The 12,768-nt window shown below is 64.0% G+C and overlaps 2 protein-coding genes across 2 annotated transcripts; both read left to right on the forward strand.

The window, feature by feature from the left end:
• Positions 1 to 6: 6 nt before the first annotated feature.
• LOC130611540 (SH3KBP1-binding protein 1-like) lies at positions 7 to 8,634 on the forward strand. Its single transcript, XM_057432329.1, is given in 18 exon segments — positions 7 to 63; positions 621 to 674; positions 763 to 808; positions 905 to 1,037; positions 1,150 to 1,230; positions 1,709 to 1,843; positions 1,938 to 2,022; positions 2,903 to 3,096; positions 3,197 to 3,312; positions 3,388 to 3,475; positions 3,553 to 3,669; positions 3,745 to 3,915; positions 6,129 to 6,269; positions 6,347 to 6,443; positions 7,223 to 7,401; positions 7,485 to 7,569; positions 8,329 to 8,401; positions 8,404 to 8,634. Coding segments are annotated over 18 exon segments (2,079 nt in total). The 5' UTR covers positions 7 to 10.
• An 847-nt stretch (positions 8,635 to 9,481) lies between these two features.
• LOC130611539 (latent-transforming growth factor beta-binding protein 3-like) lies at positions 9,482 to 12,412 on the forward strand (the record flags this gene model as incomplete). The annotated part of the gene is made up of 2 exons (XM_057432327.1): positions 9,482 to 9,716; positions 12,188 to 12,412. Coding segments are annotated over exons 1-2 (460 nt in total), but the record flags the coding sequence as incomplete, so codon positions are not given.
• Between the last annotated feature and the right edge of the window lie 356 nt (positions 12,413 to 12,768).

Genomic DNA, 12,768 nt, shown 5'->3' on the forward strand with positions numbered 1-12,768 from the left:
CCGCGCCGCTATGGCGGCCGTGCCGGGGGCTGAGGTCGTGCACCTCAACGTGGGAGGCAAAAGGTGCGTCCGGAAACACCCGAACCCCTCCGGAAACACCCGAGCCCCTTCGGGACCCCCCCTGAGCCCCTCCGGAACCCCCCGAACCCCTCCGGAGCACCCCCGAGCCCCTCCGGAAACACCCGAACCCTTCCGGGACCCCCCGAACCCCTCCGGAGCTCCCCGAGCCCCTCCGGAAACACCCGAACCCCTCCGGAGCCCCCCGAGCCCCCCAGAACCCCCCGAGCCCCTCCGGACCCCCCGAACCCCTCCGGAAGCACCCGAACCCCTCCGGGACCCCTCCAATCCCCGCCGGGACCCCCCGAGCCCCTCCGGAACCTCCCGAACCCCTCCGGAACCCCCCGAACTCCTCCGGAACCCCACCGAGCCCCTCCGGGACACCTCCAATCCCCGCCGGGACCCCCCGAACGCTTCCGGAAACTCCCGAACCTCTCTGGGTCCCCTCCGATCCCCCCCCAGACCCCTCCGAACCCACCCGAACACCTCCGGGACCCCTCCGGACCCTTCCGGGACCCCCGAACCCCTCCGGACCCCCCCCGAACCTAACTCCCCCCCCCCAGGTTCAGCACCTCCCGCCAGACCCTCACCTGGATCCCGGATTCCTTCTTCTCCAGGTGATGGAGGGGGCGATCCCATCGCTGTTGGGGGGGGGGACGACGACATCGGGACCCCCCTCATTAACCCCCCTTTTACCCCCCCCAGCCTCCTGAGCGGCCGCATCTCCACCTTAAAGGATGAGACCGGAGCGGTGAGACACCCCCCCCCCCCCCCCAAACAGCCCCCCCCCCCCCCCCCCCCATTGGTTGGGGGTCCCCATCACCTTTCCCCCCTCCCCTCCCCATAGATCTTCATTGACCGGGACCCCTCCGTCTTCGCCCCCATCCTCAACTTCCTGCGCACCAAGGAGCTGGAGGCGGGGGGGGTCAGCGCCGCGCTGCTGCTGCACGAGGCGCAGTTCTACGGCATCACCCCCCTAGGTGCCGCTTGGTGCGGTCCGGCCCCGGCCGCCGCCGTGGGGAAGGGTCCATGTGGATACGGGGAGGGGGGGGGGGTTTAACCCGGTCCTGTTTCTACCCCCCCCCCCTGCAGTTCGCCGCTTGCAGCTGCGGGAGGAGCTGGAGCACTCCTCGTGTGGTTGTGTCCTGTTCACAGGGTACCTGCCCCCCCCAGGTAAAAACGGGGATCCCCCCTTAAACGTGACCCCCCCCTTAAACGTGACCCCCCCCTTAACGTGACCCCCCTTAAACCTGAACCCCCACACACATATCCCCTATACCCCCTGTATCCCCCAAAAACCCCCTGAACCCCCACACACATATCCCCCATACCCCCTATATGTACCCCCATCCCCCATATTCCACACTATACCCCCTATCCCCTATCCCCATACCCCCATATCCCCATACCCCCTCTATCCTCTCTATCCCCTATACCCTCTATGCCTCCATAGCCCTCCATACCTCTCTATACCCCCCATACCCCCTATATCCCCCATACCCCCTATACGCCCCATATCCCCTATACCCCCCCATACCCCCTGTACCCCCCATACCCCCTGTACCCCCCATACCCCCTGTACCCCCCATACCCCCCATACCCCCCATATCCCCTATACCCCCCATACCCCCTATATTCCCTATACCCGCAGCTCTCCCTGCCCGCCGCCGCAGCCGGCACAGCCTGGCAGGGCCTCATCCTGCTCCGCGGCTCCCGGTGCCCGTGCGCCGCAGCCACACTCTGCCCCCGAGCCTGGGGCCCGCAGCGGACGAGCGGCCCCCCCCCGGTGGCTCCGGTGAGAACCCCCCTGTTCCCCCCAACCCCAGCCCCGGTGGCACCGGTTGAACCCCCCCCCCCCCATTCCATCCATGCATCCCTAGGGAGCGATGCCGGAGCCGTGCGCCTCGTGTGCGGGCACCACAACTGGATCGCCGTGGCCTACGCGCACTTCCTGGTGTGCTACCGGTAAGGGGGGGCCTCAGGGCACCGCTAAAACCAATGCCCCCCCCGCTAAACCCAATACCCCCCATTAAAACCCAATACCCCCCATTAAACCCAATACCCCCCATTAAAACCCATTGCGCCCCAATAAACCCAATACCCACCATTAAAATCCATACCCCCCCATTAAAACCAATGGCCCCCATTGAACCCCATACCCCCCCATCAGACCTGATAGCCCCCATTAAACCCAACCCCCCCATTAGACCTGATAATCCCCATTAAACCTGACCCCCCCATTAAATCTGAACCCCCAATTAAACCCAGTGCCCCCCATTGAACCCCATAGCCCCCCATTAAACCTGACTCCCCATTAAACCCGACCCCCCCATTAAACCAGACCCCCTCATTATATCTGAGCCCCCCATTAAACCCAGTCCCCCCATTGAACCCCATATCCCCCTCATTAAACCAGACCCCCCCATTAAATCTGAACCCCCATTAAACCCAGTCCCCCCCATTGAACCCCATACCCCCCCATTAAACCGGACCCCCCATTAAACCTGATCCCCCCATTAAATCTGAACCCCCATTAAACCCAGTACCCCTATTGAACCCCATACCCCCCCCATTAAACCTGATCCCCCCATTAAATCTGAACCCCCCATTAAACCCAGTACCCCCATTGAACCCCATACCCCCCCCATTAAACCAGACCCCCCCATTAAACCTGATCCCCCCATTAAATCTGAACCCCCATTAAACCCAGTACCCCCATTGAACCCCATACCCCCCCCATTAAACCGGACCCCCCCATTAAATCTGAACCCCCATTAAACCCAGTACCCCCATTGAACCCCATACCCCCCCCATTAAACCGGACCCCCCCATTAACCCCCCCCAGCCTGGTGGAGACCTCGGGCTGGCTCCAGGTCTTCTCCAGCCCGCGGCTGGATTGGGCCATCGAGCGCGCGGCGCTGAACGCCAAGGTCCTGGCCGGGGGGGGCCCCGGCGAGCGGGAGCAGATGGTGGCGGCCGCCGGGGGGGGGGAGATCATCCTGTGGGCCCTGCGTGCCGATGGCAACGGCAGCGAGATCGGTGAGAACCCCCCCCCCCATCACCATCACCATCACCATCCATCGCCGCGGTGGCGCCGGTTCGGTACCCGCGGCACCCATGGGTGCTCGCCCCCGCGCAGGCGTCTTCGACCTTGGGGTGCCGGCCGAGGCGCTCTTCTTCGTGGGCAACCAGCTCATCGCCACCAGCCCCGGTGGCACCATCGGTGTCTGGAACGCGGTCACCAAGCACTGGCAGGTGAGCGGCGGCGCTGGCAGCGGTGGCGCCAGCACCGGGACGGTCCCCGATGCTCCCTGTGCATCCGTGCCGTAGATCCAGGACGTCGTCCCCATCACCAGCTACGACGCCGCCGGCACCTTCCTCCTCCTGGGCTGCAGCAACGGCTCCATCTATTACGTGGGTGAGCACCGGCGCCGCCGGCGGCACCGGGGCTTTGGCGCCGCGGCCCCGGCGTCACCGGTGCCACGTCCCCGGCAGACGTGCAGAAGTTCCCCCTGCGCATGAAGGACAACGACCTCCTGGTGACCGAGCTGTACCGCGACCCCGGCGACGACGCCGTCACCGCCCTCAGCGTCTACCTCACCCCCAAGACCAGTAAGAGCCCTCGGCATGCCCCAGTTTGGGACTGGGGGTGAACTGGGAGGAGGCTGAGCAGCCCTTGGTGGGCAGGTGAGAGCGGGAACTGGATCGAGATCGCCTACGGCACCAGCTCCGGCGTGGTGCGGGTCATCGTGCAGCACCCCGAGACGCTGGGCTCCGGGCCCCAGCTCTTCCAGACCTTCACCGTGCACCGCAGCCCCGTCACCAGGATCATGCTCTCCGAGAAGCACCTCGTGTCCGGTGAGCAACGGGAGCGGGGAGCCGCTCGTCCGTCATCCATCACCCGTCTGTCCATCATCATCCATCATCCATCCATCCATCACCCGTCCGTCCATCATCATCCATCATCCATCCATCCATCACCCGTCCGTCCATCATCATCCATCATCCATCCATCCATCATCCATCCAGCTGTTTATCACCCATCCATCAATCAACCACCCACCCATCCATCCATCATTCATCCATCCATGCATGCATCATCCATCCATCACCCGTCCATCCATGCATGCATCATCCATCCATCACCCATCCATCATCTGTAATCCATCCATCATCTATCACCCATGAATCCATTGTCCATCATCCATCATCCTCCCGTGATCCATCATCCCTCCATCATCCATCCCATGATCCATACAACATCCATCTATCCATCCATCATCCCTCCATCATCCATAGATCACCCATCCATCCATCTGTCCATCATCCATCCCATGATCCATCACCCATCCATCATCCCTGCATCATCCATCCCATGATCCATCACCCATCCATCATCCATCCCATGATCCATCACCCATCCATCATCCCTCCATCATCCATCGATCACCCATCTGTCATCCCTCCATCACCCATCCATCACCCATCCATCATCCCTCCCATGATCCATCACCCATTCATCACCCCTCCATCATCCATCCATCATCCCTCCCATGATCCATCACCCATCCATCACCCATCCATCATCCATCCATCATCCATCCCATGATCAGTCACCCCTCCGTCATCCCTCCCATGATCCATCACCCATTCATCACCCCTCCATCATCCATCCATCACCCATCCATCACCCCTCCATCACCCATCCATCATCCCTCCCATGATCCATCACCCCTCCATCACCCATCCATCATCCCTCCCATGATCCATCACCCTTCCATCATCCCTCCCATGATCAATCACCCCTCCATCACCCATCCATCATCCCTCCCATGATCCATCACCCCTCCATCACCCATCCATCATCCCTCCCATGATCCATCACCCTTCCATCATCCCTCCCATGATCAATCACCCCTCCATCACCCATCCATCATCCCTCCCATGATCCATCACCCATCCATCACCCCTCCATCATCCCTCCGTCATCCCTCCCATGATCCATCACCCATCCGTCACCCCTCCATCACCCATCCATCACCCATCCCATGATCCATCACCCATCCATCACCCCTCCATCACCCATCCGTCATCCCTCCCATGATCCATCACCCATCCATCACCCCTCCATCATCCCTCCGTCATCCTTCCCATGATCCATCACCCATCCATCACCCCTCCATCACCCATCCCATGATCCATCACCCGTCTGTCACCCATCCATCACCCCTCCATCACCCATCCCATGATCCATCACCCATCCATCACCCATCTGTCATCCCTCCCATGATCCATCACCCCTCCATCATCCCTCCCATGATCCATCACCCCTCCATCACCCCTCCATCATCCCTCCCATGATCCATCACCCCTCCATCACCCCTCCATCATCCCTCCCATGATCCATCACCCATCCATCACCCCTCCATCATCCCTCCCATGATCCATCACCCCTCCATCATCCCTCCCATGATCCATCACCCCTCCATCATCCCTCCCATGATCCATCACCCCTCCATCACCCATCCATCACCCATCCCATGATCCATCACCCATCCATCACCCCTCCATCACCCCTCCATCATCCCTCCCATGATCCATCACCCATCCATCACCCCTCCATCATCCCTCCCATGATCCATCACCCCTCCATCATCCCTCCCATGATCCATCACCCCTCCATCACCCCTCCATCATCCCTCCCATGATCCATCACCCATCCATCACCCCTCCATCACCCCTCCGTCATCCCTCCCATGATCCATCACCCCTCCATCATCCCTCCCATGATCCATCACCCCTCCATCATCCCTCCCATGATCCATCACCCCTCCATCACCCATCCGTCATCCCTCCCATGATCCATCACCCCTCCATCACCCCTCCATCACCCCTCCATCATCCCTCCCATGATCCATCACCCATCCATCACCCATCCCATGATCCATCACCCCTCCATCACCCCTCCGTCATCCCTCCCATGATCCATCACACCTCCACCCCCCATCCCGCGCTCCACCCCCCATCCCACGCTCCATCCCCCCTAACGCCGTCCCTCCCCTCGCCCCCAGTCTGCGCCGACAACAACCACGTTCGGAGCTGGACGGTGACGCGCTTCCGCGGGATGATCTCCACGCAGCCCGGCTCCACGCCCTTGGCGTCCTTCAAGGTCCTGGCGCTGGACGATGCCGCCGGCGCCGGCACCGACATCGGTCAGAGCCCGCCCTGGGTCACCGCCGCCTGCTCCCAGGGGTGCTGAGCGCCCGCATGGACCCGCGCTGTGCCCTAGGGCCCTTCGGGGAGCGCGACGAGCAGCAGGTCTTCATCCAGCGCGTGGTGCCGGACGCGTGCCAGGTCTTCATCCGCCTCTCCTCCACCGGCAAGAAGTGAGAGCGGGGGCGATGCCCTGTGGCAACGGGGGTGCTGTGGGTACCAGTGGGGCTCTGTGGGTGCCAGTGGGATGCTATGGGTACCACGGGGGTGCTATGGGTGCCAGTGGGATGCTGTGGGTACCAATGGGGCTCTGTGGGTGCCAGTGGGATGCTATGGGTACCACGGGGGTGCTATGGGTACCATAGGGATGCTTTGGGTGCCAGTGAGGTTCTATGGGTACCGAGGGGATGCTGTGGGTACCACAGGCATGCTATGGGTGCCAGTGCGGTGGAATGGGTACAAAGGGGATGCTGTGGGTGCCAAGGGGATGCTATGGGTGCCACTGGGGTGCTATGCATATCAAGGGGATGCTGTGGGTGCCAAGGGTGTGCTGTGGGTGCCAATGGGGCACTATGGGTACCACAAGGGTGCTATGGGTGCCAATGGGATGGGGTACCACGGGGATGCTCTGGGTGCCGATGGGGATGCTCTGGGTTCCAATGGGGCACTGTGGGTGCCAATGGGGCACAATGGGTACCACAAGGGTGCTATGGGTGCCAATGGGATGCTGTGGGTACCACGGGGATGCTCTGGGTGCCGATGGGGATGCTCTGGGTTCCAACGGGGCGCTGTGGGTGCCAATGGGGTACTATGGGTACCACAAGGGTGCTATGGGTGCCAATGGGATGCTGTGGGTACCACGGGGATGCTCTGGGTACCACGGGGATGCTCTGGGTGCCAGCGGGGCGCTGTGGGTGCCAATGGGGCGCTGTGGGGCGCGCGTGCCCCCCAGGATCGGGGAGGTGCGCGCCGTGGACGCCGCCTCCATCACCGCCTTCACGGTGCACGAGTGCGAGGGCTCGAGCCGCATCGGCTCCCGCCCGCGCCGGCTCCTGGCCACCGGCCACGCCAACGGCAGCCTCCAGCTCTGGGACCTCACCACGGCCATGGACAGGGCGGCCAAGCCCCCCGGTACATGGGGGAAGGGGGGGGGGGTGTCTTTTGGTGGGACCCCCCCCCCCAAACCTCACCGTGTCCCATTGATGCCCCTGCAGATGCTGAGGGCTTGAGTGAGGAGGAGCTGCTGCGGCAGCTGGACCAGTGCGACCTGGCGCTGCCCGGGCCCCCCCGCGCACACGGGTAGGGCAGGGACCCCCCCTTGCATCCCTGTTACCCCCCCCTTACATCCCTATTGCCCCCCCTTACATCCCTATTACCCCCCTTTACCCCCCTTACATCCCTATTACTCCTCCTTTACCCCCCTTACATCCCTGTTACCCCTCCTTTACCCCCCTTGCATCCCTGTTACCCCCCCCTTACATCCCTATTGCCCCCCCCTTACATCCCTATTACCCCTCCTTTACCCCCCTTACATCCCTATTACCCCCCCTTACATCCCTATTGCACCCCTTTACCCCCCTTACATCCCTGTTACTCCTCCTTTACCCCCCTTACATCCCTATTACCCCTCCTTTACCCCCCTTACATCCCTGTTACCCCCCCTTACATCCCTATTGCCCCCCCTTACATCCCTATTACCCCCCCTTACATCCCTATTGCCCCCTTACGTCACTGTTACCCCCCTTACATCCCTATTACCCCCCCATTACCCCCTTTTTGCCCTGTTTATCCTCTTTTTACCCCCCTTACATCCCTATAACCCCCCCTTACCCCCATTTACCCACCTTTACCCCCCTTTTTACCCCCTTTATCCCCTTTTACCCCCTTTACCTCCCTATTACCCCCCTTTAGCCCTTTTACCCCCCCTTACATCCCTATTCCCCCACTTTACCCCCTTTTACCTCTCTTTTTACCCCTTTACCCCCTCCTTTTACCTCCCTTTACCCCCTCTTCCCCCCCCCCTTTGCTTCCCCCCCCATTCACCCCCTCTCTCCGCAGCCCCCGGCCCATCCCCACAGCGACGCCGTCTCCATCGCCCCCCCCGACCCCCCCCAGCACCGCCGGCTCCTCCTCCCCCCCCCCCAGCCCCACGCTTGGGGGGGGGCAGAAGGAGCCCCTCGGGGGGGGGGTGGGGGGGCCAAAGCCAAAACCCCCCGGCCCCCTCCCCCTCCCCGCAGAGCCCCCCCCACCTCCTCCTCCACCCCCCCCGCCCCCCCCCGGGCTCTGCCCCCCCCTGGGCTCTGCCCCCCCCCCGCTGCCCCCTCGGTGCCCCCCAAAGGGAGGCTCAATGAGACGGCGTTTTGAGGGGGGGGGGGGGCCGGCCCCCCCCCCCCCATTCACTTTGTGCCTTTATTGGGCCCCCCCCCCCCCACTCAGGGAGAGGTTTGGGGGTGCCCCCCCAATACACCCCCTTTTCCCCTCTGCTTTGTGCACTGTGGTCTATGGGGCCCCCCCTCCTCAAGCAGCATCCTGGGGTTCCCCCCCCATTGCACCCCTACATTGGGGGGGGCTCTTCCTGGTCCCCCCCCTTTAAGACAATGGGGGGGGGCGGGGCCGGTTCAGCGCGAGGCCAGGCGCGAGCTTTCCCGGTGACGTCACCGCCGGGGGGGGGGGGGGGGGGGGCACCCAACGCCCATCCCCGCGGCCTCGTGGCTGCGGCCCCAAAAGGGCCCCCCCCCCCCCCCCCCCCATGAGAGCACCCAACGGCCGCGTGACGTCAGCATTGGGGGGGGTCGCACACAGAGGGGCCCATAGAGGGGGGGTGGGGCACACAGGGCCCCCACCCCCCCCATATCCCTCTATGGGTGGGGGGGGGCGGCCGCTGTTCGGTCCCAACCCCCCCCCAATGTCCCGTTCTCCCCCCTCCCCCATGAGAGCACCCATCGGCCGCGTGACGTCACCATTGGGGTGGGGGGGGGCACACACAGAGGGGCCCATAAAGGGGGGGGGGGGACACAAACACCCCCCCCCGATGTCCCATGGACACCCCCCCCCCCCCGCAATGTCCCTCTATGGGGGGGGGCGGCCGCTGCTCTGCCCCTCCCCCGTTTGGTCCCACCCCCTCCCCCCCCATATCCCGTCCCGTCCCCCCCCCATCCCCCCCCTCCCGTTCCCCCCCCGTCCCCCCCCCATTGCGGGGCTGGACGCGGTGATGGGGCCCGCGCTGCTGCTGGCGGCGGCCGCGCTTGCGCTCTCGGAGCCGGTACCGGAGGATGCGGGGGGGGGGGGTCCCCCGGGGGGGGGGCGCCTCCGCCTCCTCTTCACCCCCCCCCGCTGCCGCCTCCGGTGCAGCGGCAGCGGCGGCTGCGCCCGGGAGTGCCCCAACGGGGACCCGGAGGCGGTGGAGAGCGGGGTCCCCCCCCCCGCGGGCAGCGGCTTCCGCCTCGGTCAGTGCCGGGGGGGGGGTCCGGTAACGGGAGGGGTCGGTCCCGACCGGGGTATCCGGTACTGATGGGGGTATCCGGTACTGATGGGGTTCGGAGCCCGCTTGGGGTGTCCGGTAATGGAGGGGTCGGTCCCGATCGGGGTACCCGGTACTGATGGGGTTCGGCACTCGCTTGGGGTGTCCGGTAATGGAGGGGTCCGGTCCCGACCGGGGTATCCGGTACTGATGGGGTTCGGAACCCGCTTGGGGTGTCCGGTAATGGAGGGGTCCGGTCCCGATCGGGGTATCCGGTACTGATGGAGGTACCCGGTACTGATGGGGTTCGGTACCCGCTTGGGGTGTCCGGTAACAGAAGGGTCCGGTCCCGATGGGGATGTCCGGTAACGGGAGGGTCCGGTCCCAATTGGGGTGTCCGGTACCGATGGGATGTCCGGTAATGGAAAGGTCGGGTCTCAATTGGAGTATCCGGTACCGATGGAGTTCGGAACCCGATTGGGGTGTCCGGTAACGGAAGGGTCCGGTCCCAACTGGGGGTGTCCGGTAACGGGAGGGGTCGGTCCCGATCGAGGTATCCGGTACTGATGGGGTTCGGTACCCGATGGGGGTGTTTGGTAACGGGAGGGTCGGGTCCTAACCAGGGGTGTCCGGTAAAAGAAGGGTCCGGTACCGATGGGGGTGTCCGGTAACGGAAGGGTCCGATCCCGATCGAGGGTATCCGGTACCGATGGGGTTCGGTACCCGCTTGGGGTGTCCGGTAACGGAGGGGTCCGGACCCGATGGGGGTGTCCGGTACCGATGGGGTGCTCGGAACCCGCTTGGGGTGTCCGGTAACGGAGGGGTCCGGTCCCGATGGGGGTGTCCGGTACCGATGGGGTGCTCGGAACCCGCTTGGGGTGTCCGGTAACGGAGGGGTCCGGTCCCGATGGGGGTGTCCGGTACCGATGGGGTGCTCGGAACCCGCTTGGGGTGTCCGGTAACGGAGGGGTCCGGTCCCGATGGGGGTGTCCGGTACCGGTGGGGTGCTCGGAACCCACTTGGGGTGTCCGGTAACGGAGGGGTCCGGTCCCCCCCCCGGTTCCGGGGCTGTCTCCGTGTCCGTTCCCCCCCCCGTCCCCCGCCCATCCCAAACCGGAGGTTGGGGGGGGGGGGGATCGATGGGTGCCGGGGGGGGGGGGGGAAGTTGGGGGGGGGCGGGTCCCGTCCCACCCACGCAGCGCCATGACGTCATCGCGTCCCGCCGGGACCCGGCACCAGCGGCGGGGGTGGGGGGGGGCCGGGAGGGGCAACGGGATCGGGTCCCCCCCCCCCAGGGCATGGGGCACCCCATATGGGGCACCCCCGCATGCTGGGGTCGCATTGGGTGCATTGGGGTGTATTGGGGTGCATTGAGTGCATTTGGGGTCCGATATTGGGGTGCATTGGGATGCATTGGGGTTCGTTGGTGGGCTGACATTGGGATGCATTGGGGTTCATTGGGGGGCTGACATTGGGATGCATTGGGGGGGCTGACATTGGGATGCATTGGGGTTCGTTGGTGGGCTGACATTGGGATGCATTGGGGTTCGTTGGTGGGCTGACATTGGGATGCATTGGGGTTCGTTGGTGGGCTGACATTGGGATGCATTGGGGTTCGTTGGTGGGCTGACATTGGGATGCATTGGGGTTCACTGGGGGGGCTGACATTGGGATGCATTGGGGTTCGTTGGTGGGCTGACATTGGGATGCATTGGGGTTCGTTGGTGGGCTGACATTGGGATGCATTGGGGTTCATTGGGGGGGCTGACATTGGGATGCATTGGGGTTCACTGGGGGGGCTGACATTGGGATGCATTGGGGTTCGTTGGGCTGACATTGGGATGCATTGGGGTTCACTGGGGGGGCTGACATTGGGATGCATTGGGGTTCGTTGGGCTGACATTGGGATGCATTGGGGTTCATTGGGGTGCTGACATTGGGATGCATTGGGGTTCGTTGGTGGGCTGACATTGGGATGCATTGGGGTTCATTGGGGGGGCTGACATTGGGATGCATTGGGGTTCGTTGGTGGGCTGACATTGGGATGCATTGGGGGGCTAACACTGGGGTGCATTGGTGGTGTATTGGGGTGCATTGGGTATTGGGGTCCATTGAGGTGCATTGGGGGGGCTGATATTGGGGTGCATTGGGATGTATTTGGGTCCATTGAGGTGTATTGGAGTTGCGTTGGGGGGGGGCTGACATTGGGATGTATTGGGGTGTATTGGGGTCCATTGAGGTGTATGGGGGGGTCTGACATTGGGGTGTATGGGGGGGTCTGCCATTGAGGTGTATGGGGGGGGTCTGACATTGGGGTGTATGGGGGGGTCTGACATTGGGGTGTATGGGGGGGTCTGCCATTGAGGTGTATGGGGGGGGCTGACATTGAGGTGTATGGGGGGGGCTGACATTGGGGTGTATGGGGGGTGTCTGACATCCGAGTGCCCCCCCCCGCAGTGCTGTGCCCGCTGCTGTGCCAGAACGGGGGGGTCTGCGCGCGCCCCGGCTCCTGCCTCTGCCCCCCCCACTTCACCGGCCGCTACTGCCACGTCCCGGCCAACGGCAGCCGGGGGGGGGCCCTGAGCCCCGAGCTGGGGGGGGCCCGGGACGAGGGGGGGCCCCAAGCCCTCACCAGGTCCGTTTACACCCTGCCCCTGGCCAATCACCGGGAGGAAGAGGATGGTGAGAGCCCCCCCCCCAACCCCCCCATATTGCATTGGATGGGTCCATGGGTGCTGGCCCCCCCCCATTTTCCATTGGGTGGGTTCATGGGTGCTCCCCCCCCCATTTTCCATTGGGTGGGTCTATGGGTGCTGCCCCCCCCCATTTTCCATTGGGTGGGTCCATGGGTGCTGCCCCCCCCCCCCCCATTTTCCATTGGGTGGGTTCATGGGTGCTGCCCCCCCCATTTTCCATTGGGTGGGTTCATGGGTGCTCCCCCCCCCATTTTCCATTGGGTGGGTTCATGGGTGCTGCCCCCCCCATTTTCCATTGGGTGGGTCTATGGGTGCTCCCCCCCCCATTTTCCATTGGGTGGG

The sequence above is a fragment of the Pezoporus wallicus genome, unplaced genomic scaffold (assembly GCF_028554395.1).
Source record: "Pezoporus wallicus isolate ANWC-B61680 ecotype Strahan unplaced genomic scaffold, APGP_CSIRO_Pwel_v1 contig_14794, whole genome shotgun sequence".
Classification (NCBI taxonomy): domain Eukaryota; kingdom Metazoa; phylum Chordata; class Aves; order Psittaciformes; family Psittacidae; genus Pezoporus; species Pezoporus wallicus.